The sequence below is a fragment of the Drosophila erecta genome, unplaced genomic scaffold (assembly GCF_003286155.1).
Source record: "Drosophila erecta strain 14021-0224.00,06,07 unplaced genomic scaffold, DereRS2 tig00000021-arrow-pilon, whole genome shotgun sequence".
Lineage (NCBI taxonomy): Eukaryota > Metazoa > Arthropoda > Insecta > Diptera > Drosophilidae > Drosophila > Drosophila erecta.
Genome location: NW_020825198.1, coordinates 3,287,118 through 3,311,960, shown reverse-complemented (window position 1 = coordinate 3,311,960; position 24,843 = coordinate 3,287,118). Strand labels below are relative to the sequence as shown.

Below are 24,843 nucleotides of genomic sequence, written 5' to 3'. Positions count from 1 at the left end.
ATGGGAATTCGGCTGGCTTTGCGTTTGCCATTGCCTTTGCCACTGCCTTTGCCTTTGCTTTGCTTTTCCGTCGAAAGCTCATCCATCGCTCGCTAATTTTGGTCCGTCTGCGCCTCTGAAAACGGGTTTATTGCCGCTTCGATGCCGACTTTGCGCATGCGCAGCACGTTGTCCCCGAATGTTGGAGAGCCGACAGTCGAGACTCGGGAGCCCAGAGGCCCCACAAGAAATCCGGAGCGGATTGGCGCTGCTTGGAGCTACTGGAGAGCCGTACAGCTGTCTCTCTAGCCGAGCTTTGCTCGCCTCCGTCTCTGACTTTGTCCATTTTCCTCTGGCCAGCATTCTGCAATCGGATTGTCTTTGAATTTGTATTTATTTGTATTTTGCATTTGCGTGTGTCTTTGCCTTTGGCTTTGCTGACTTTGCTCTGCTTTTGGAGCGTGCTGCTCACTTGGCGGTTGTCCGATAATCGGGCTCAACAGGTTTATTGATTAAGATTGCTCAGACCTTTTTCTCGATTTGATTTCTTGCAAAATGTTGAAAAAATGTAACAGAAATTAATATGGGTCTATGGGAGCAGTTGGCGGAGGAGTGGTGCTATATTTAATGTAACTAGTAATAAATTAACTCGCATTTAGAAAAATCATTATAAAAATGGCAATACATAACATATTTATTGGATCGCAAACAATGATAATCGAAGTGGTTAAATGTCGTAGAAAATACCATTTTAATATATGGTGTCTTACCTACATTATATTTATTTCTACCATGGCTAATTAAGAAAACATATTTACTACCCTTGATCGCAGCATAAAAAGTTTAATTTTTGAAAAAACAGCCTATGTATTGGATATATACCAAACATAATAACCCATTCATTATTAGCTGCACTTTTACAATTTGTTACCTTTGATATATTTTTCCGCGCATGAGATTACTTAATAAATCGATCGTAATCCATTATCGATTGGCCAACAAATATGCCAGTGTGCACTGCTCATTTTCAGTGCCCTAATGCCTTGCTTTCTTTCATTTCCTCAACTACCGTGGTGACCGCAATGACATAATGTTAACAATAATACGGCCAAATTACGGTTACGGTTCAATTAATGAACCGCGTTGGCCCAAACGAGCTGAAGCCATCTGCCAACGCATTAGTCACAAAAATACAGGCCCTCAGACTCGGCTCAGACCACAATAGTAAATAAACAAAAATTGTTTAAACGCCTCATGAATTATTGCGCATACGCCGCGTGGTCCGCTCGTTCGAGTGCCTCGCTTCGTTTGGCAATTAAATGCTGGCCGCGGCACTTGGTCAAGACTGCACTTCGAGCGGGATGTGGATTTTCATTGACCGAAAACCACAGATCGAAATTCATTATTCGCTGCGAATGCAAAATAATGCAAAACACTTCGCGGCTCTCCTCATAATGGAATCAATCAAGCTCCGTTCACCGCGGCGCATGGTATGTGTATGTCTGAGCCGCTTTATTACGTCACTAAGTACTGCAGCTTTGGCTTAGAGTACACTGCGAGCAATTGCGAGTGGCGAGTTGAGAGAATGTTCATGCCGCGTTATATTGGTTAAAGTTTTCAACTAGCAATAACCGCACCTCAGGAGGACTTCATTGGTTACGGTATTGCCACTGCGCAAAGATGCCTTTGGAATCTCTTACCCAATTAATTTTCCTAATCCCCAGATTTTCTAAATTCCTTCCTATTAATTACTTACCTTCCCAGTGCTGGAACCTTACAGGGCTATATAAATATTTTCAGTAAATAAAATATTTTCAGGAAAGAACATTTTTCCCTGTGCAGTGGCAGTAGCAGCAGCTTGATAGCAATAATGCTGCACTGCATCTGCGCTCGTTCCGCTTGTGAAAGTTGAATTTGAGCCCGGCTCAAGCGAACTGAACTCCACTTGGCCCGTCTGGGTATTCAAATTGGAATAGAGCCAGGCTCAGTTCGGCTTGGAATAAGTATCTGTATCTGCATATGTATCTGTATCTGTATCGGTATCGGCATTCGTAAGTGTATCTGTAGCACGCGGAATTGTCGAGTGCTTTATCGCCAGCGGCGTGTGCCTTGTGCCTCACATCTCACAGCTAGTTACGCTAAAGTATCTGTATCTGTCCCTGTATCTGTATCTGTGTGAGAATGGGAGCACCGTGTCGCCGGCTGTTTGCGTGTATGTGTGGAGTTGTGTGGGTCGAACTGTTTGTTGAACCGGTATTCCGCATTTGTTGCAGGTAGCACTCACCAGCAACAACGATATCACAACGTGTTGTAACTACTACTTAACTGGTCCGCAAACCACCAACAACAAGCCATCGATCAATAGATCCATAGCCCACTGATAACAATTCCATTTCGACAAAATTGCACTTGTTCGGAAGGGGTGGTCCGTGATAACTATAAGCTATTAACTATTAAGTACAAATTCATGTTTCCCCTATATCAATAGGTTGGGAATATAATTGTTGCAGGTCCACTTAAGCTGTTGTATTTTTACCAAAACCTCGGAGTATAACGATTTTTTAGTACCTGTGTGCAATATGTTATTGAATTTTGTTGCTTGGGAATTCTGCAATTTGCAATTATAATTCACAGAGCAATAAAAATCCAGAAGTGGAAAACTGAATGAAAAAGCAATTAAAATAAATAAACACACATTACGGAAAAGGTCTTACTTTAAGGCTTTCAATTCATCGCTTCTGCTTTGTGGTTTCATTTCAAGGAGCATAAATAAGCACTCTGAAGAACTCTTTAAAAAGGCCATTAGGGTTTCAGTTTATATGGCACTTCCTTAAGTGGCACTTCTGCAATGGAAGTATATTGTGGCAACTTCTTGCGGTTCTGTTTGTAATTAGCCCAAATTCATGAAAACCCAACCCAAAACCGAGTTTGAGTCATTCTTATTTGCTTGCCCAACAGAATCGAATGTAATGAACGATTTTGATACCTTATTGTGCTCGCTCAACAAAAAAAGCAGTTCAACTTGTTTTTACAGCTCCTTATTGTTATTGTTTACTACATATAAAGATTGTGTTTACCCTGCAGCTTTTGCTTTTATTTTTCCTTAGTTTTGTTTTGTATTTTCCGTTGTTAAATGCAACTGGTTCGATTTTACATTCTCTTGACGGGAGCCTTGGATTGTGGCTGCCTGAATTGAATTGCAATTCCGCGAACCAGCCAGCGATTCAGCTGTGAGATTGACCTTGACAGGTGGGTTCACTCCAGTCGCTTAGAGGATGAAAAAGTTCACCACGAAGCGAAACACCTTGCTCAGCGTGCTATTCGATTCGGGTCTATCGGGGGATTCCTCTCTCAGCTCGGCGCCTTCCACCAGATGGGCATCCAGTTCGGCCTCCAACTCCGCTCCATATCGCAGTATGTACCACTCGGCCAGGAAGTAGATGACCAGCGTGATCAGTGCAAACTTGAGGTATATCTTAAAAATGTCGAGTATGTGGAGGAGCAGCTGATGCAGCAGCTCCATTAGATCCATTATAGCGGCCACGTTGCGTATACTTCATGCAAAACTTTGGCTCTATCTTCGGCGTGTTCGGGGCTCGGAGTTTTGCGATTTCCGAAATGAGGTCTTTTGTGGTTGTTTGGTTGCTGTTTGATGTGTTAGCCCTATTATGCAATCGCTAGTCCGAACTTATCGAGCTGATGATGCACATTTCGCTTTCGGCCGCTTGACTGATGTCGCCTCATTTGCATGTGATCGCGTTAATGATCGCGGACAAAAGTGCGTGTATTTTTCGGTAGATATATCTCTCAATGGTCAGCCATTGGGCAGGCGCCTTGATTATGCTAATTTGTTTTGGGGCAGCGGGCCTTTCTTTCTCCTTTCTTCGCCGTTGTCTCGGACCCCTAAAATGGCCTCCTGTAAATACAAATTTCGTTTTAATTTGATTGAAAATTAATTTGATACACACACAAAGCTGAGCGGAGGGCAAACAAATTGGATTGCGAAAAAGTGGTCCAAAAATGGGAGCCTAGGCGGGATCGTCATGGGATCGTATGGAGATTTCATGCTTGGGGCAGGTCGGATTACTTAATTAGCATGGAAAATGATTTTTTGGCTAGATTGAATATTAAGATGGAGCTAGATAAATGTGTTGGCTGGGAAACCAGATCGAATTTGTCAGGCTAAACCTTGGATTTTGGGCATAGATGTTGTAATAAGCCATAAATTATAAGGGAAAGACAGAATAATAGGAAAAGTAGTGGAGTTCATGAATAAAACAATTTACAAATAGAGAGACATCATGGAATGAAAAATAGTATGGTAAATAGAAATGCCTCTTTACCATTTTTGAAATATAAAACCGTCTGCACATTAATTTCATTTTTTCCTATGTGTTCCTATGTGTATATATTTCTCGCAGAAAAAAACAACAACCATTAACAACCATTAAATGATTGAAATGATAATCTCCCAAAAATAAACATATTGAACATGTTCGGCAAAGCGTTGGCCTCATAAAAAGAAATCAATCAAATGGTGGAAGTAATCAAAGCCAAAGAAATAATCAAGTTCAATTCACTTCACCTCCTTTCTGGCCCTGATAATGAACGAATTATCGTGCTTTAAATCATTAAGAGTTTTGAATAGTTCAAAGATCGGGCAAAATTGGCAGCCACTTAAACCCCAATTGACCCCGTTTGCATGTTTTGAAACTGCTCATAAACCTAAGGATCTGCTATAAATGGCCACCACTTCATCTGCCAATTGGCCATCATGATCGTTATTAGATTGAAGTTACCCCCTTCCTTGGAGACTACGCCCCTGCCAACTGCCATTCGTCAGCGGCAGATCGACAATTTCGAGAGGAGCCAAGTCAAAACTGGCCGGAGATTGCAGCTTTTGGATTTGAATACACTTGACAATCGCTAAACGCAAACCGACTTAACCTTAGCCAAGACGAGATGTTCAAAAACCCAGTGGGGGGAAGGAGTCGAAGGAGCAGTCTCCTCTTCGGCAACTCGATAATAGCAGCCATTATACTAAGCACACAAATCAACTTCAACTTGGAGGAGACCCGTTCGAAAGACGTCTCGCTGCTGGAGCACTGGGAAAACGAGGCGCAACGAAATGTTTTGCATTAATTTCGAAACGCATGCGAAACAGACGCAACATATTTATAAGACAGGAAAAAAACGCAAACTGCATTGGGCAGAAAAAAGAAAACCAGTTGCAAATATGGCATACAAAGTGGATAGCCTTCGTTTCTGGGAAGGATTTCGATCTGCCCAGCCGATTGGCACATGCCCGGCCTGACCTGTCGCATCAGCAGAGTCTCGAGAAGATTCGCCGCCAAAGTGGGCAAGAAGATTTCGCAGAAGCCACCTCTCCACATCCGTCGGAGGCGATGACTTGGATCTGAAGCGGTGTGTTGGCTGCTGCGTGGATCTACCGGTTTTTCGAGATCAGACCCAGACGCCTTGAAAGACCTTCTGACATTTGCGAATTGTGTACGCGGATCGCTTTGGACACTGGTCACTCGGGAATGCCCTTTCGAAGTAACATGAATCAGTGCATCATAAATGTTTGTTATTTAAAAAGCAGCTTTTTTGATTGGCCAATTAATGTTGGTACTGTCTATGATCAATGTGGGATTTTAAACAATCCGATGTGAAAACATTTATATGTTTGTTTAATAGCTTTCCGTGTCCTAATGCAATATATTTGTGGAAGAGCATTTACATTTCGTGTAAAATACAGCATCCCTTCTGGTAAATGAATTGAATTTGCGCAATTTATTGAAGACATTTTCAACATCATGAAGTCGGGTTAATTAAATAATTTCTCGTTTTGCCCGCCTTCGTATATTTTGCATGAAATTCGCGTCACATTGTAAATTATTTAGTTGCATATTAATTAGTGGACACTTCCAGCAAACCGTAACAAAGCAACAACAAGAGAAGCCAAATATTGTTTAAGCCACTTGCATAATGCAAATGGTGTTAACTTGACTCCAGTTACCAGTTCATCGTTGCCTTTTTTCTACGTTGTTTTTGTTTTGTTTGTTGGCCAGCCCATTAAAAAACGTGAACCGAAATGTGGGGAAAAACAAATGTGGGTGAACGGTCAAGAAAAGTAACATTTTGTGATTTATAATTCCCAGCAACCGAGCAACCGAGGGGCGCACAGAAATCGGTGTCACACTTTGCCCCTCTTTCGGTTAATGACTGAAATTGAAATAGACTTTTAATTAGGCTTCTCGGATTTGGAATCGGCGTTTTGAAATCTGTTTTCTGTAGACGCGTTATTTCCGCATCAGTTGAAGCGGCCTACTTCTTATGCACGTACGACAGTCATTGCGTGGGGTACCACAAGTACCTATATGTGTATATATAACATATATAATTGCCGCGATTATTTTGCCTCTCTGTACGCGGAAATGAAGCCTCAATTCCCGTTGTGGCACACAAACTGAAAACTTGAACTACTTCTTCGATTCGAGCTCTCTGTCTTCCACTTATTTAAATTCGGCTGGGCGATCATGGAATGGGTTAAGATTGAATGAAGTGTTACACTACGCATTGCATTACTCAAGTTTTCAACACCTTTTTGTCTATATTTTGCATGTTTTTCTATGTCTTACATTTTGTTTTAATAAATATACACTATTGTGTAAGGTTGCGATTATTACCTGACTAACTTGAGATCGCTAAATAGTTCTATAACATAAGCCTGTACGCATATCCATTCTTACACTCAGAAAAGCATTCAAAATATGATAAGTACCTACCCACCTATCTCAGAAGATCTGTTATTATCCCAACACCCACATTTCCTATGAGACCTTTGCCGGGGATGCTAATCCGGTGAAGGGCGATTAGCTAACTTATTATGTATGTAAGTCTACTAACCATTGTCTGCTTCCTTTTCCCATTTCAACGTCACAGTGAACATTCACCAGCCATTTAGGCCGCGTTTGTGTACATTTCCCCAATTTTCGGCTGTTCGTACTGCCATTGTAGTTGGAAGGCGGACAAAGCCTTTATCAAAAGATCATTTGCGGTGCGCCGAACTCACCGCATTATTTATCCATTGCTCAGTTTAATCGTCTTATCAAGTCAGTAAACAATATAAAACACAAACGGACGCAGCACATACAAATATTTTCTGGCAATTTTTGAGCTTCTTCTTTTTAGACGGATCGAAAGCTATATACCATATGGCTTCCAGCTGATTGCAGTCAAGTTGAGCTTTAAGAAGATTTCGTGTGCGAGTGAGACAACTGGAAGTCATTTATGGGATCGCAGAAAGCTTTCCTTTGAAGCTTGGATGCTCCATTTGAATATATAAATTGAGCCCAAAACTACATATTTCCTTAATAATTTCCCATTGATATTTTAAATATTTCAAATCAGTTTTCCCAGCTTCTCGACTGCCTGCTTGTTTTTTACTTTAACGAACTAAAGCAAAGTTGTTTGAAGCTCCACTGCATCTTGTAGCAAACAGCTCTTTTCTGTGCTAAAGCTCTTTAAGGCCGTATTTTCTGCTTTTGATAGCATTTCCCTTTGATCTTAGTCAGCAATTTATGTAAATGTTTATTTATGTTTTCGATGTTCTTACTCTGAGAATTTTGCAATGATAAACACCTTAGGAAACAATTATCTATAAAACCTTCTTTATAAAGTAGTACATTAGTTTTCTTCAAATCATTCTTGCATTTCTTTCATAAAGAAATTAAAGTTTTTCCGAGTTCAATTTCGCTTCCTGTAAGGCAACCCATTCCTCCAAGTATGGATATATATACCACTTGGCTACGGCATTTAACAAAACAACTCCAATCCTCGTCAGCGGTTGATTGATGAGCACCAACTTGAAAAGCAAGAAAGCCCATACAGAAAAATCGGGCAAGAGCAGGAAATATAGAATAACATCTATAGCCAGCATATAGAACATCATTTTGAAAAGTCGTATTATGCAGACCACTGGAAAGAAGGGAACTTTGATTTTAAATAAACATAGCTTTATATGTATGTGCTCTTCGTACTTACCGCAAAGAATAAAATAAACAATACGATGCGGCTCAGAAAGATGAGGTTACTTTGAAAATTGAATTTGTAATCGGTATCGAAAGCTCCAAAATCTATACTCAGATGAGCTAAAGCTTGGTGCAAGTGACCGAAAAAGTTGTTATGCAGATCAACCTATGAATGAAGCATGAAGTTAAAGATACGAATTGAAATGCAATGCAAAAATATTCAAGTTTCCTATCATTTATTTATTTGCTTGTAAACAATTTTAAATTTTTTTGTACTCCACTGTTTAACTGACCAAATCTAAAAGAACGTCTTGGTTTTCTTAAGAGAGCTGTTTATGCCCGCAAGAAAGTGAAAATAATATTATATAATATAATTGGATTTTTCTACTGCCCTATGAAAGGTTTAATTAAAGTAACAACCGTCGTTGTTTTCAACGATTTTCTCTTCAAATTCAAAATCTTGAGCGCTCGCATTCAAAAGCTAACCGATTTTCCATCCATCTGAACTGCTTTACACTAAACCTTTAAGCTTGATTTAAAAACACTGAACAAAAAATCGGATACTTTTTAAGATGTATTTTTATTTTGCTTTTGTGCACATCACAAGCAATACTTTTCTTTACAAATTTAAATGAAAGAGGGTGTGTGTATTTAACAATGAAGGGTATGTGTTTATACTTTAACATATATATACAACGGGTAAATTTTGGGTAACATTCAAAACTTTTAGATGGAAGGGCGCCAATTAGGTTTGTATTTGTGTGACAACAACATCGAGAACAACGAGTATAAAGCTATTTTCACTCATTCGATGGCCTCGATTATTTCATATTCTTCATCCAAAGAATGATCATAATCGATATTGTATTTGTTCTTGATCTTGCTCTTATAATCCTTGAGCTCCGCGTCGTTTTCGAACTTATTCGTATTATATCGCTGTTTGCCTCGTGAGCTGTTGCTGTTGCTGTTGTTCTTCTTGCCGGATTGAGGGGTATTGTGAGTGCGGTTCCTAGATCTAGTTTGGTTGCTTTCCCTATCTCTATGGTTTACGCTACTAGGCTTTGATTTTCTTTCGCTATTTTTACTAGAATTGTGTTGCTTCTGCTGTTGCTTGTGTTGTTGTTGCTGCTGCTGCTGTGATGATGAGTATGACGATTGAGGATTGGTACTTGGTGTGGTAAATCTCATGCTACCTCTAAAGCTATTTTTGGTCATTTTACTGTAGTTGCTGCTATCTACGATTCTATTGCTGCTGTTGATTCCGCCGATTGCCGTGTTGCTGTTGAGTGCTTGATGTTGCTGCTGCTGTTGCTTTTGAAATTGCCGCTGTCTTCCGCCGCGCTGTCTGGTTCCGTTTGCTGTCCCAATCTTATACTCATCATCGGCCTCATATCATACTTCATTCGGCTGCTGCTGGCGCTCTGGGATGCGATACAGCTCGTCGTTGTTCTGGTAGAGTTGCTCCGATCCCTCGCAGTTCACATTCGACCACCAGTCGCAGACCCTGACGGCCTGGTTGAATACGGTTCCATTGGGACAGAGGAAGGAGTACTGATGGCCGGAGTGGAGGCACCAGTGCCAAACCTATGTATGATTCATTTTATATAGTTTATATATCTACAGAGTCTTATTGGAACTCACCTGACAACGCGTCTCTGTATCCGCATAGTAACCCGGCTGGCGACCCTGGCAATTGAAGGCTAGACCCTTTGGCACGGAGTCGTAGGCGGGGTAATCCTCACCAGCAGTGTAGCCATCGATTTGCTAAGAAACATGACAATAGGGTTAATTAATTAGGATTATTTGGGAAATGAATATTTAACTCTAAACTGGGTTATGAAGTTCCGCTAATGTCTACGAGTTTCTATAACTTGTTCGCATACTGGGCCTCTTTTAAAAGCAATAATAAGATATATCAGTGAAATTCAACTCTTCACACCTTAAGCCCCATTTCGAAACACTTAAAATGCAGTAAATAGAATAAAAAATAATGGTATTAAAAGTAATTCCCTCGCACACCAGATATGGTATAAAATTATGACTCTGCGGATCGTTCGTGTGAATTATCTCAGCGCAGGCAGCGCAGCGACCTTCAGTTGTGGGTGGCAGCATGGGTGGTGGTGGCACATGTGGCACATGTGGCTGGCAAACATTGCCCAAGCGCAGCAACAAAATGAACTCTAAACAATAACAAATTACAATTTAAAACAATTGCCACACAAACCGAAATTTAAAATGCAAATGCAATAGCCGAAAAAACATGCTGTCGAAAAAACCAACAAAAGAACCAGCGAGTGTTGAAAATTGTGCACTTGCAACAGTTGCAAGTAATTGGGGGCGCAAACAGAGGGGGGAGGCCATGTGACAACCGACTGTCAATCTCATGCGTAGGAAACCATGAAAAGCCGAAAAGAGCAAAATAAAACAATAAAACTTCGGCGGCTTCAACACGGATCACAACACACCACGTATCGAAGCTGGAAGAGATGTGATTCTTTTGTGTCGATCTCACTGGGGAACCATCCATCTGGGCCAAGCATCACAAGCATCCATTGGTTCCAGCCTCATTTGAGCGCCACTGTGTTGCATCTTCGTTGGCTGTCTATCTTGATCTTGCCTCGATTTCTTATCCCATTGTTGCCGCTGTTGCGCTCGAATAAATCTCTCTCCCTTTTCAGGGGGTTAAAGTTGCCGCCGTTGGCGCTTGTCTATTTGGGTTAATGCTGAGTTTATGCTAATTGAATACGTTGGGACAGGGCAAAGTGATTGGCAATGTGCAGCACATTGATGGGGTGGGAAAAAGGCTGAGCAGCAGGGGGTTTCTTCATGGGAAAAGTTTGGGAGCTTATGGGCAATTCAATAACATCATAATCAAGGATCTTACGGAGCTTTAAGCAAACAGATATCACTTCAGATACATACTTTTCAACGTAAAAGGTATTGGTTTTTTATTGCACGTCATCTGGTTACCACATACCCAATAAAATCAGTGCCAGTTTTGCCCTCTTCTTTGGAAATAAATGTGTGTTAATAAGGTACATTTTACATCAACAAAAACAATGCTAAACAAATATAAACTTGTTTTCCGGAGTGCAATTGCAACCAGGATGCACCTTCCACTCCAGTCTCATTTCGATTGCATTGCAAATTCGAGCTGCCTCGTTGTTCGGCTTAACTTTTCTCAATCACTTGCAATTTTCACGCTAATAACTTTCCAGGGGCTTTTAGCATTTCCAGCGGCAACAAAAGACTTAAACAACAAACTATATGGACCGCCCATTGCCTTACTAACCCAAAAAGCGTACAAGATGCCACTCTAGACAAAAGCCCTGCACACCATCAATTATTCCCCTCCACTCTCAACCTTTGGCCAGAGCAGAGACCAGACCAGACCGTTTTCCTTTAAATACCAACCCGCTAAGCCAGCCGAGATGGGCCACGGCAGTTACAGCTGGAAAATGCTTAATTTTCCCTGCATTTTCCTTTTATTTCTGTTTGGCGAGCGCGCGGCTGAGGGGCCACCAAGGCTAATTGATAATGCAACACAGCGGGGTGCTTCAAATGGTGGAAAGCGAATGTTGTTTCCCCTTTTTTTAGGCTCCCTGACTATGATGCACTTAAAAATTGCTTTTTATATGAGTCAATATTAGTGCTGAGGACAAGTTAAAAAATGCAAGTTGCTACCAAGCTTAACTTGATACATATACGAGTAGTAGTTCTAACAAGAAGTTAATATTGAGGTATACTTTTCTGTGGCTGAATAAGCTGATTTAGAAAACAGTCAATCCCTTCTAAAGGATCAGTAAATGTATTAGAATATGCCCCATAGTTAGTGTATATAAATTCGGGAAGCAAAAACCTCATGACGACACCTTTTTAGAAAGAGGCGTCCCCTGTTTTAAGCCAGCTTCAGCTTCCCCTTTCTCTGTGTGTTTCTGGCTAAGACGTGAGAAGTTGTCTAACAATTTGGCAGACAGGTTGTCTGCATCGTGTGTTAGCTACTCTTCCCCTTTGGAGCCCCCAATCTACTGCAGCTTCTTCTGGCTCTTTGGCCTCTTCTTGCAAAATAGCATGCTGCATGAAAAGAAGATGGCCAGAAGGGTGAAAGGGGGCCGCAGGCGTTTTTGGGCTGTTTTTTAGAGGCAACAATTGTAATTGTTGCTAGTGTTGCTGGAGTTGTTAGTGTTGCTTGTGTGGCTGTTGTTGCTGCTGTTGCCGTGGCTGCAACTTTGCGTGGGAGTTTGTTGTTGCTGGCGTGCCGTTGTTGTTGCTGGTTAAGATCCCTATCAAACAAGAGACAAATGGTGTGCGCAATCTTTTTACTCGAAATGAATGTAGGAAATTATCTCAGATGACACTTTTTTGTGTGCTGCTGCTGCTGCTGTTGCTCATGTTGATACAGCAGCGATGCAGACAAATGGGAACAGACGCGGCCAATGAAGTTGTCAAATCAATGTTGGCCAAATTATTCAATAAGCCATTTCCCAAGCTCATAAAAGGCCCATGGTAAAATAGCTGTTTTCCATGATTGCGGTCCATAAAAACGATTCAAAAGGCGAAGGGGCTTTTGTGGCGTTTTGCTCTTTTGGGTTTTCGATTTCAGATTTCGGGATCGGGAAGAAGACGACTCCACTTACCCCATTGACACAGTTCCCTGCCAGCATCGAAAACAGTCCGAACACGACTATCATAATGCAGGCGCTCCACTGAAGATGCTGCTGCCGTCTGTGTTGCTGCTGCGGTGATTTGTTCGCTGCTGTTGTGGTGGCTGCCATGATGTCTGTTGCTTTTTGGGTTTTTTTGTAATTTTTTTGGTAATCCGTAATTTAAATGTGATTTTTTCCTATCTAAAAGATACAAAACGAAAATCGAAAGAAAACGAGTCGAGTGGGTTGATGATATTAATTTTCTGCGCGCAGCATAATTTTCGTCGGAATTTTAGAAAGGAAACATCTTCTCTTTCTTGGTTTATGCGGCATATAATTAGATTTTATTAGTTATCTAAATGCTTGCTATAGTCTGCCGAGAGCAGGTAACCACAATTGCTAATGGATAATCGAGTATTGCTGACGGCGATGTTGCAGCTGCTGCCGGTTGCATTCACTTTTTGTGCCCGCGGATTGTGTGCTTCTAATAGATTTTAATTGATAGTAACTAGAGTTAACGATATTGCGTTGGATTCTTGTTTAACACATTGTTCGTCGTAATTTGGTTATTTCAGTACACGCTTTTTATAGATTAACATAAAGAGGCTGCCTTTTCAATCTCTTCACCTTATGGCATTGTTTAAAAATGTAATGAAAATTAGATTTTAGTTGTTAAAAAGATGTATTTTATATGTTAAATTTTAATTGAAAAGTATCTAACTTTTAGTTATCAACATTTATCTGTTGTTAAAAAAAATAAAGCAGTCAAAGTTTTCAATTCCGTAATCCACTAGATGCGAAAGCAAAATTCAATCCTTATAACCTCTTAGGCATTCCACAATTCTAGACCTACAAGAAACACTTTATATGAATGTCTTTCTTTTTATTAACCTCTTTATGCTTATGTTTCCTAATCGAAAATAACTCCATACTCAAACAATTTGTAATTAATGTTCCCAATCCTTTAGAACTACAACCGAGTGTTGCAAGAGCTGAATAGTATTTATCCGTTCCTAAGGATGTTTTCTCGTTTGCTTCCCCTCCTGGGAACTAATTTGCGCAATTGATTGCTCAACTCCCAACACTATTTGAATGCCACGCACTTTGCCGCGCTAATAAAACACACGCCGCAATTTATTACAGATCCGATCGAGCCGTATCGTATCGTATGGAATCGGACTCACTTCGTTTCGAACGGAGGAGCAAGCGCTGGGGCTCTGCACGTGTTGCCGCGTTTGAAGTTGATGCAAAAGTTGTAAAAAATTCGCATCAATTTTAGTTTTATACTCAAGAGCAGAGCGCTGGCTCGTCGGACTCTCTGCAGATGAGCGAGGCTGCCAGCGGCTAAATCCACCTCGTCATCGTTGGAATTGCCAAAGAGCAACATCATCGCAGAGACGAGGCTGGAAAAACTAAATCATCGTGTCTATTGATGCCTCGCTCGGCTGGTCGGCTCTTCAAATCGCAGTTATTCTCTCATTCATGAGTGCGGGGGATTTTTTGTGGACACCATACATAAAAAAAGCGCGGTCGGCTTTTGTTTTGCTTTCGCGGTTTGTTGACGTTTGCCTGGCTCTGTCGCAAAGCTGCGAAAAATTAGTGCACATTTCGGCTTATTTGTGATGTCTTTCGGCCATCTTCATAGCGACTCGATTTAATTGTCGCGCTTAGTGCGAAATTTTCCTTCATAAGCGACCGATAATCAAAAGACTTAGGCAACGAACTCGATTGGCATTGTTGAGCAAAAAATTAAAAACATGCATAATTTTTAAAAAATTTTTAATATTTATATATATTTTACAAATACATATTTTCTTAACATTAAACCCAGTCAAATAGTGCTATCATAATTTTTTACAAAGTTCGTTTAAAAAGATAAATATTGTTGTTATAATTTCCATCCAAGTACTAGAGACTTCTTGCTGTTTTTAAATTGACCAGTTATAAATTAAACATTGTCCAGAACTTGTAATCTCATGGGCATGTTGCCTAAGAGATTCCGGCATGTTATTCCGCCAACTGACAGCATTTAATTTCGATCTGCGAAAAATTATCATAAATAAGACTAATTAAAATAAGATGCTGTAATAAATTTCCATCGCTGCCGTTAGCAAGACACATCCATTTGCTCTAGAATTGATGCCGTCCCAGCCGCTGAGCCGAGCCGCTCACTTTCAAAAGATGTGCACGGTGGCAATCCGGTTCATTGAGTGCGCTTCAATTGCTGAGACATCGACGGAGTCTCAAGACCTGGGACCCCGAGATGTGGCTGCTACATTCTGGTTCACCTTCGAGAAAAGCAAGGCATTTGCAGACGTCAGGCATTGCCAAACGTCTTTCGTGGCTTAGTTTTTGGTTTTGTGAGCGAGTTTCGGCGTTTGGATTGTGTGAGAAATTCCCTTAATCAGCGCCAGTTGCACTGCACCAGGCTACTAAAAATGGACAAGCGTTGTCCAATGGATTTCATGAAAATATCTTATTAACCTGCTAAGCAGGTTTCGTTTCCCAATTGAATTTCGGGTAATTGAGAGTTAATCGATCGGAGTAGAAGTGTTTTCCTAGCACCCACAATTAATTTCCAATGATTTCACACGCCGAGCCGGCGACCTTGACTTTTACCCATTTGAAGGTCTATGGTAGTCATCATCATCAGCGTTGGCGGTAAAGCTTCTTCATTTGAAAATTGTTTAATACGCGACGAAAACAATGATCGAGTAATTATGTGCCTTATAAATGTCGGCTTCCCGTCCCCGTAAATGTTATGATATGACAGTAAACGCATTTTTCTCTTAGGTTTTCCGTTTCCATTCTGTTGTCAGTTTTAATGGGCCTAATGCGGTAATTTATTAAATTAGTTTAGAAATGTTTTTTAATGCGCCAGCGAAGAGGCATCTTTTATGTGGAGAATTGGATTACGTTTGATGGCATTACATCAGGGTCAGCGGGGGCTGACCTCTAACTGATCGGATTTTAACCACAAGTTGTTTATTGCTTGTGGTTTAGATCAATGGAGCATTAGAGCAGTACTCTTAATTTTCGATTTTTGGGGAGCATTAATTATTCCTTAATGAAAAGTGATTGAATAGTAATATGCCTTCCATTTACTGCTAGTCAACTTGGTAATGTATTATGCTAGTCAAAAACTGTATATGTACACTTTTAAAGTCTTTTAAGTGCTTTGACTCGTGGGAATACATTCAAAAGTTCCAAAAATTGTAAGTCGTGCATATTATGAACATACTTATTAGGAAATTAATTCCATTCAAAGGGGGCACATCTATCAACCAACTTCACCCGAGTTAGCCAAGTAGTTCAAGGCTGTGAAAGACTGCATCCTCCCGGCCAGTTCATTCATCACCTTGTTCCTCCTCAGCATCATTTGTCAATTGCAGTTCTTTGGCTGTAACGAAACATCCCCCACCTTCCAACAACCGATGTAAAAATACTGACAAACAGACCGCAAACATTTGGATAAACGCATTAAGTTCTCATTGTTCTGGTTTGGAGTTCGCTGCTCCCCGCCAAAAACAAAAAAAAAATAGAAAAAAGAATAACTGAATTCTCTGCCATTGCACAAAAACAATACAGTTCGGTTTCGGGTTGTTCTCCTTTTTTATGACTTTGGACCGACTTGATTATTGTGCAAATAAAAATTCTAATGACGATTTCGGCAACAACAATGCAATTATGCAAAGCCAGAAGAGGAAGGTAATTAAAGGCAGAACACCAAAAGCAGCAGAAGTCGGAGGAATGATAATTATCACGGCGCTGCAATCAACAATGAATATGCTAAACAGTCCAAGTTTCAAGTCGAACGGAGGAGAACATCCTATGGAGCCATTCCACATCCCACAACCCACATGGCACATGCCACATCCGCCAGAAGCCGAAATAAACAGAAAAATTACAAAAAAAAATTAAAGAAGAGCTCCGCCATGATCTATCATCATCACCAGGCCAGTCTTTGTCTCGGATTTGCGCAACTCCACCCCTTCCTTCCTTGGCACTCTCCAAATACCCAAATACCATACATCATCTAAGCCGAAAGCTAAAAGCTAAAAGGTTTCACTCCACCACAAATTGTGGCAAATTGTCGATGGGTTTTGTAATCAAACCATTGAATTGTTTTGCTTAACAGAGTGCAGAATCTGCCGCATATGGGTCAAAATCAAATTTGCCTTTGTTTTGCGAAATTGTTTTGTCACTTCCAGATTAGTTGAGTGCATTTGGCCCCGATTGAGTTACCCAATGTTAAGTGATATTTTTCCCACTTATTTGCCAGTCATTCGATCAAGTGACTTGATTTTAATAAATATGCTTTTTTTTATTTACAGGTATTTGTCAATTTTTTTATAAATTCCACGTGACAAATTTGCATTTGCGAAATAGGTAAATAAAGTGAAACTAGGTTACAAAGCTGCTCCAATTAAAACTTGGGTGATTTTAGAAAGATGAAAAATTACTCAGTTATTTGTTTATTAATTAATAAGTTGTTCTTGTCGTAGTTCACAAATTGTTAAAAAAAATACAAGCAGAATGAGATTTCCAAAATGAAATATAGCTCAACTTAGTTCAAGGAAAGGGGCAAAATATTAACTTGAATAAACGTTTGATGAGTGACTGACAGTCATAAATCCTAAAAACCATTTGCACTTTATGATTTTTAAGAATCCTAGACATCTCTGTCGGTTCTTCAGCCGGCCCATCAATTTCAGCGCCATTCAGTTATAATTTACAACTGCCATTAGTCAATTCCAAAAAAAAGCCAGGAGAATGCCAAGAAATACTGATTGAATTGCCATTTGATGTTGATCAAAATTATTCACCAGCAAAGTGACAAGAAATACTCAAAAATTCAGCTCGCAGCCAAGCGAAGAGAAGCTGAAATAGAAAAACCAATTACCACAACGTTAGCAATTGCTGCTGGAGATGATTGAAGCCAATGGAAGATCCATTCAAAAATATAAAAGAAACTGACTAGAAGGCCAAAAGCATCTGAACCCAGCCTGATCGGATTGCAAAGTTCACAGTGGATGATGATGATGCTGATAGACAGCGCTTTGGGGGAAATTTCATGCAGAAAATGGCATAAGTAAAACGAGAGGAGATCACATTGCCCAGATACTGTAGTACTTATGAAGGAGCACGGCCAAATGCCAGTGGATGCATAACGAGGTGCGAACAGGGTCAGCTCTGGTAGCCTTTAGCCATAGCCGTAGTTGAACTCAATCGAACGGCCAGTTGGCCAACAGAATGTGGCCTGAAGCAGGTACGTAAATTGTCAGCGAAGTGCTAAGTTGGCTAGTGAGCGAGGGGAAATAGTGTTTCGATATATGATAGCATTGTAAAGATTTCCCAAGCTTCTATTTTACAACGACTCTTTACAATCTTAACAACCGGAATATATTTTCAAAGTCCGTCTTCTCCTTAAAAAGATAACCCATCTGAAGGTATTTTCTTTGGACTGTCAGCAATTGTTTAATATGCAGCATACGTCAGGTTGTCCGTTGCCTCAGCTTGCAAGTCAAGTTACTTGGTGCTTTTCTTTTATTTATATACCTGTTACTCGTTTTGTTTGTTTACCCAAAAAATTAAGAAATGTCCCAAGGCTGGAGTTCTAAACTCCACAACTCAACTTATCCTAACCGGATTTTGAAGTACACAAAACACAAAACTCTAACATTTTATTACTTTTTTTCCAATTTCTACCGATATTTCAGAACATGTTGAAATTTCGCGTACGCAATTCCACTAGCTGAGTAACGGGTATCTGATAGTCCGGAAACTCGACTATAGCATTCTATCTTGTTTTGTATTGTTTTTATTTCTTTGGTTGCTTTGTGGTATTTGCCTGCTACCACTTCAATTGATTTTCGCTTTTATGCCTCGAAACTGGAGTAAAATTGGAGGCAAGGTCAGCTTGCTGCTGGCTTTGCTGGCCATCTGCACAATATGGATGATCATGGAGCGAGGATGATGACGTTGACGTCTCACTCTCAGAACAAACAAGTTGTAATTGGGTCGACTTTTGTGTACTCGAGTCTCGTTTATGATTATAAGCAACATCGGCACGAGAAGCCAAAGGCCTTACAAAATGGCCAAGTCATAAAAAACCTTTATCAAACGCTTCGCTGATCCGACAACTTCAATGATGTTTCTCTGTTTCCAGTTGTCTGTGCTCTGGGTTGTTGTTGGATCCCCCCATTTGCTGGGTTGTGCGCATCGCGTTCGTGTGAACTGAGGAAGGACGACCTTTGGCTAGACTTCGATTTGAAGATGACACCTTCGACCGGAGTTATCCATTTCGTGATGTTATTGGGAATGACTCAGCTGGATGATTGTTTCTTTACGGGCTGCATCGAATTGATTTAAGTTTTTGTATTTAAAGCCGTAGCTGCAATTGCCTTAAAACGAGCTTGGCATTTGTTTACTTTATCTAAGTGGCGCTAATTGGTACTTGCATCGGAGGTCATACATCCACCTTCATATTTAACTAAACCTTTTTTTATAGATATAAAAAAACATATTCAGTTCATAGTTTGGAAGCATAGTGTAGGAAAGTAATTTATGTTTCTGTTATCAGACTTAAACAAATAACATGTTATAGAATGGCATCACATATTTTTAAATTCATGGAGCTATTAATTAGTTAACCACAGCATCGAATATATAAAAGAATCCTGTTGGCCTTTCATCTTAATATTACGGTCACGTACGCCTCTTAATAATGGCCATGTTGGCCAGTTGCAGGATGCGATTGAAATCAACTTTGACGTGGGCGCGCCAGAACTTACAGCGTCCCCAGATGACAGCCGGATAGTTTGGGCTCATGATGCCGTGAAAGATGCGCGCGATATTCCGTCCGCTAAATGTATTGTCCGGATACATGTTTATTAGGGCATGAACGTCGTCTATGATGTTCTCATCCGGCACGTTGCTGGGCTAAAGGACAGAGAGGAAGGCGATGAAAGAAAGAAATTAAAGTATGTTGCCAAAGACCTACCTCTACTTCCAGCTCCAGATCCTGTGGGTAGTCATTGGCAAAGTAATTACGCACGATAGCCTTTAGCTGCTCGCCGCGATCCTGCGGAAAATCCGCATTGCAGCACTGGCCGCAAGAACTGTAGGCCACAGCAGCCAGTCCATGAGCCACATACTGCAGCTGGATGAGCTGCGTACGCTCCTGTTTCACGGATCGCGTATAGAGAGTGTCCAGAGCGTTGTCGATTTCTGATTCGGTAAAGTCGCCCGGCACCTTGATGCGGAATCCCAAATCATAGAAGCTCACCGTGATGGGCGATCGTTTGGGATATCCGTTTACTATCGAAAGATTAATAATTAATAATTGGAGCTATCTTATTTTAAACGGAATACTATCACACCTTTTACCCATTCCAGATCCTTCAGTTGGTACTTGACCACACCACTGTTCCATCCAATTCCTGCCGCGATATCCGTGACCGAGAATTCAATGATGTTCGAGTCCTCCTTAAAAGTCTTGTCCCTTATCTGCAAAGCAATGGCCATGGCTAATGGTGGACATTCCTTTGCAGCATGCCTGTGTGTGGGAAAAGCGGGAACTTTCATTTAATTGGGAAACTAGTTTAAGAATTCTACGTTATTACATTAAATTGTTTTCAAAGTACATATATACGATATGTTGAGAATTTGTAAGGAACTTACTTCAGGTACTTGGGCCCACCATAGGAGATTACCTTGGCCATCACATATGCTGAGCTGAGCACACTGATGCACCACCGGGGATCGAGCTCCATGTAGCAGAGCAACGTGGAAATGTTCTCCGCCGGGATGTCCAGCATCTCAACGGTTTTCTCTACGGAGAAGCCGATCTCGTGCCCCGGACACACATGCACCCTGGGACCATCCCCTTCAAGGGCAATCGGGGGAGCTGTCCGCTTGGAAGCTTCCTTGTCACAGCTGCATGGCACGAAAATCTTATGCAGCAGCTTACGGATAACATGCCGATCAATAGAGTTAGAATACACATGCCTACGCAGCTCACTCTGGTCGCCACCCTTTGCATCCAAGAAGAGGTGACAGTGGGATGGCAGACCGTCGCGTCCCGCTCGACCAATTTCCTGCACATAGCTCTCAAAGTTTCTTGGCATATTGTAGTGGATTACAGCGCGTATGTCCGGCTTATTGATGCCCATACCGAAGGCGATGGTGGCCACCACAATGCGCAGCTCGTTACTCATGAAGGCCTTCTGAACGGTTCGGCGCCTGGAAGCGGGCATTCCGGCGTGATAGGGCTCTGCCTGCCAGTTCACACGTTTGCGTTTCTTTGTCTGATCCTGAGCTGGTTCCCTACGATCCTGCACGCACGTCCTAATAAGCCCAGCGATTCGCTCACACTCGTCACGACGCGTACAATAGATGATGATGGATTGGCAGGGCTCGAAGCTAGAATGATCGTTAGGTATTTGTACTTCATTCATGTGTTACGACGGTGGGCTAAGTCTTACCGTTCGCTATTGAGCAGTTGAAGCAACGCCGTATCCCGGTTCTCATCCTTGGAGACGGACAGCACTAGATTGTCAGGCAGTGGGATGTCGCTAATAACACCACGTTCTCCATCAGTTATGCCCAGGTGATTTATAATGCTCACACGAGTTGGCAAAGTTGCTGTGGCCGTTAGCCCGAGCACCGTGCGTACACCAAGATTCTTTCTCAGCACCTTGCAAATCATTAGGTAGCTGGGACGAAAGTTGTGACTCCACTGAGACACACAATGCGCCTCGTCTATACAAGCGAAAGCAATGGGCGGCAGCTGGCGAAGAATAGCTCCAAATCCAGTGGCTCGTTCCCCGGCAACAACCGCCTCCGGAGAGACAAGTAGAATGTCAATCTCCCCATCGGAAATCATCTGCTGAATCTTCATACGCTGCGGCGCGGTCTGATTGGTGTGCAGGCAGTGAGCTCGCAGAAAGTGCGGCACCCCGGTCACCTGATCCTCCATAAGCGAGACCAATGGCGAGATGACTAGCGTAATTGCACCCACTTTACGGCTATACAGATAGGCGGGCAATTGGTAGCACAACGACTTGCCGCTGCCCGTGCTGAGAGTTACTAGCGATGAGAGTCCGGAAAGAGTACGCATAATGGCGCGATCCTGACCTGAAAGGGGAATTTACAATAACATAGTGCCTTTAAAAGGATTCCTCATACCTTTCCTGAAGTTGGTGTGACCGAACATGTGGAGTGCCTCCAGTACCTCTGGTGTCGTGCCCTGGACACTGCCATCCGGAAGGAGATCGTATAGGGGCTTCACCCCACCGTGCTGGCTCCGATTCGAACTAGAGGCGTTGGGGTCCAGTCCAGCCTGCTTAAGAAACTGCTCGGGAATCTTGTGGCCGACGTATGTCTTAATAGGTGAAGGTGCTTTCTCTTGCGAGTCCGGCTGACTTAGGGAAGCTTCCACGGCCGCATCCAGGGCCTCGAAATCGACGTCCATTTCATCGCTTGACCAATCCGGCTCTGGATGCCGCTGGCCCTCTTCATCACCGCTGCTTTCTTGGTCCCCTTCCTCTGATTCATTCAACTCATCGCCTTGTAGGATGGCTGCATTGGCGGCCTGGGGCAGCCTTGAGATGTTGCGACTGTGTGCCACCACTGCTCCCTGACTGGCCATCTCCTGAGCCTCGGCAAGTGTGGGGAACGGCGAGGGATCCTCTTCCAGCTGTGCCGAAAGTGGTAATAAGCTGTCTCCCTTCATCTTGCACTGCTGTGCGAAATGTCCCACTCCGCCGCACTGGAAGCAGGTGAGCACTCCGCCATCACAGCCACCCATATCCATATCCGGTCCACTCAAGGCCGCCACTCGTTTCTTATTCCGCCACTGTTGCTTCTTGTACTTGCTGAAGTTCACGGACTTTTTGCCACGGACGAATTTTTTCTTTTGAATGTTTATGGTCACAAAGTTCTCGTTTAATTTACCAGCTGCTATGCGTTCCTCCAGTTTCTTTCGTGCTGCGGTTCTCTTTTCATCCACTCGGATGTTGGATCCTTCCGATAATCCTGGGTTGGGTCCAGCGGCAAAGGTTCTAATATAGCGCTGAGCGGTAGCATCAGCTTCTTCTAGGTCCTGCACATTAATGCGAGGAACGGAGGTAAGATCTCCCGCCTCCAAGGCCAGCACGTATTTCAGATCTTCTGGATTCAATGGTTGGCCCTCATCCTCTTCTGGATCATGAGCCGGCTCGGCAGCAATGACTCTTTTAGAGTTTCTGGGCTTCTTCTCCGCCTTGGGTTTCTTTTCGCCCTTGACTTTGGGTTTCTTTTCAGGTTTCGGTTTTGGTTCCGCTTTAGCCTTAGTGGTCTTTTGTTTTCCGGCGGCTTGTTTGCGCTTTGCCTTATCTTTCTTTTGTTTCTCTGGTACATATGTGGCATCCTGTTCTTCATCGGCCGAGAAATCCATACCACATTCATCGTCTGAGTTTTCTTGAGTAAAACGTTCTGTCCCTGGGTCGACTTTCTTGGGAATTTCAACTGAAGCGGCTACTTCCACTGCTCCTGCTGTTGAAACAATTTTGCGGCGTTTAGCCAGTTGCCGATACTCCTGTGGCTCCGGCTCCTCTTCACTCTCTGCCACAACAGAGTCAGAGTCCGACTCGGTTTCCTGCTCGACAGGTCGAGGTTTATTTTTAGGAGCAACTGATTTTTGGCTGATTGCAGGAGGTGTGTGACTAAGATGTGCTGGTTTCTGGTTCATGGTAGCAGTCTTATCTGTTTGCAGATCCTGTGTGCTTGGCACTTCTTCGGGTTCGGCCAGCACCACCTGTTCCTCCTTAATCGTTGGCTTTAGTTTGCTTAAATCAAGATTGGCCAGGCCAAAATTTGCTTTCTTGGACGGACCACTGTTATTATTGGCTTCCGGAAAGGGCTGCTCTTCCTCAAGAGTGTTCTCCTTGGTATTTCGCTGAAGCCAGCCGTCGTCCACAAGGGTTTTGATACTTTCCTTGCTGTGATCACCGGCCAGCATTGGATTGTTAGCTAAGGACTGCTCCTTCTCCTTGTACTCCTGGGCTTTGCGTATGAGTATGGTCTCAAAGTCGGGCAGTTCCTCCTGGTGATCAGCGGGAACTGAGCTAAGTAAAGAGCTGGTACTAGAGGAACTGACACTACGTGAGAGCGGCTTTCGAGGGTTCCGTTTAGCAAATCCGCGCGTGGATTGGAACAACTTGGCACTCAGGCTGGGCTTAAGACTAACCGCTTTAGGTTGCTTTCCCTGTATCGGAACTGAGTTGGAGGACTCTAGAGGCTGTGGTAGAGCTGCTGGCTTCTTACTCACATTCGTGCCCCAGGCATTTCTGTTGATTGGCAGCTCCTCCACCGCCTCGAATTTACGAATGACATGGTTTTCATCGCGATTGACCAGATTGGTGAGTACTTGTCGATTGGGCAGGTCGTGGAGATTAGAGAACGAGCTTTCCGCCGACTGTGGAGTCTCCTCCATATTAGCAGAGCTCTGTGGCTCCACCAGCGCAGATATATCCATGGGCAGCTGAGGACCTCCATTAAGGCTGAGGTCCTGATCCAGCATGCTCACACCCAAATCACTGGCCTGCGACATCTCCAGGATATCGTATCCATCTTCGCTGAGCACATCGTTCAGCGTCTCCTCCAGGAAGGATGTCTTCAGCTTGTAGTACATTTTGTAGGAGTCGCGAATCTCCTGACTGGCCTCCCTAATATCATACTGCAACAGGCCAATCAGTTAGTATTCTTGTCACATCCGCATCCCTCCTTTGAATCTCACCTTTGATGGAACACGGCCATTCTGCTTCTTGAAGTCTTTCTCCCACAACTTGACGCGCAACTTGTATTTTTGGTATTTCAGCTTGAACACCGAATCGTCCATGTCGACGTCTTTAAATATTAGTAATATGAGGTACAAACATTTCAACCAGATTTCGTTAACAAACCAACACAAGTGCAGCTGTTTTCGCTTAGCGCGCGCTTTTTCATCGGTCTTCCCAGACCGGTGGCTATGTGGCAGAGTTGCCAGACTATCGCCTGCTGGGACAGTGGAAAAAATACAAGAATCTGTTTTAAAAAAATTAAAAACTATGAACTTTTCGTTAAAAAATTCTTATTTTAATATTACAATATTTTGAAATATTCATAAAATCTTGTTATCTTAAAAAGAGCCGAAAAATAATTAA

General features: G+C 42.4%; 4 protein-coding genes and 1 non-coding gene across 6 annotated transcripts; all 5 read right to left on the bottom strand.

Annotated features, from left to right (window-relative positions):
- Window positions 1-1,505: 1,505 nt before the first annotated feature.
- On the bottom strand, window positions 1,506-1,661 carry LOC113563983. The gene has a single exon (XR_003407749.1). It is a non-coding gene; the product is annotated as a U4 spliceosomal RNA (small nuclear RNA).
- Window positions 1,662-3,001: 1,340 nt separating this feature from the next.
- LOC6543804 lies at window positions 3,002-7,223 on the bottom strand. Of its 2 annotated transcripts, none has more exons than XM_001971327.3 (2): window positions 7,055-7,223; window positions 3,002-3,895 (listed from the first exon to the last, which is right to left on the bottom strand). In XM_001971327.3, exon 2 carries the CDS (start codon window positions 3,509-3,511, stop codon window positions 3,248-3,250), a length of 264 nt encoding a protein of 87 aa, XP_001971363.1. In that variant the 5' UTR covers window positions 3,512-3,895; window positions 7,055-7,223; the 3' UTR covers window positions 3,002-3,247. The 2 variants fall into 2 exon arrangements, with proteins under 2 accessions (XP_001971363.1, XP_026833525.1); XM_026977724.1 differs by lacking the exon at window positions 7,055-7,223 and adding an exon at window positions 6,889-7,032.
- A 379-nt stretch (window positions 7,224-7,602) lies between these two features.
- Window positions 7,603-8,164, bottom strand: LOC26526599. The gene is made up of 2 exons (XM_015158823.2): window positions 8,026-8,164; window positions 7,603-7,959 (listed from the first exon to the last, which is right to left on the bottom strand). Exon 2 carries the CDS (start codon window positions 7,931-7,933, stop codon window positions 7,712-7,714), a length of 222 nt encoding a protein of 73 aa, XP_015014309.1. The 5' UTR covers window positions 7,934-7,959; window positions 8,026-8,164; the 3' UTR covers window positions 7,603-7,711.
- Window positions 8,165-8,598: 434 nt separating this feature from the next.
- LOC6543802 (probable serine/threonine-protein kinase DDB_G0282963) lies at window positions 8,599-13,916 on the bottom strand. Its single transcript, XM_001971325.3, is given in 4 exon segments — window positions 8,599-9,596; window positions 9,654-9,776; window positions 12,650-12,859; window positions 13,843-13,916. Coding segments are annotated over 3 exon segments (1,041 nt in total). The 5' UTR covers window positions 12,788-12,859; window positions 13,843-13,916; the 3' UTR covers window positions 8,599-8,816.
- A 5,277-nt stretch (window positions 13,917-19,193) lies between these two features.
- Window positions 19,194-24,690, bottom strand: LOC26526723 (ATP-dependent DNA helicase Q4). The gene is made up of 8 exons (XM_026977325.1): window positions 24,604-24,690; window positions 24,438-24,547; window positions 21,848-24,377; window positions 21,145-21,796; window positions 20,342-21,082; window positions 20,041-20,216; window positions 19,662-19,978; window positions 19,194-19,600 (listed from the first exon to the last, which is right to left on the bottom strand). Exons 1-8 carry the CDS (start codon window positions 24,644-24,646, stop codon window positions 19,367-19,369), a joined length of 4,803 nt encoding a protein of 1,600 aa, XP_026833126.1. The 5' UTR covers window positions 24,647-24,690; the 3' UTR covers window positions 19,194-19,366.
- Window positions 24,691-24,843: the final 153 nt, after the last annotated feature.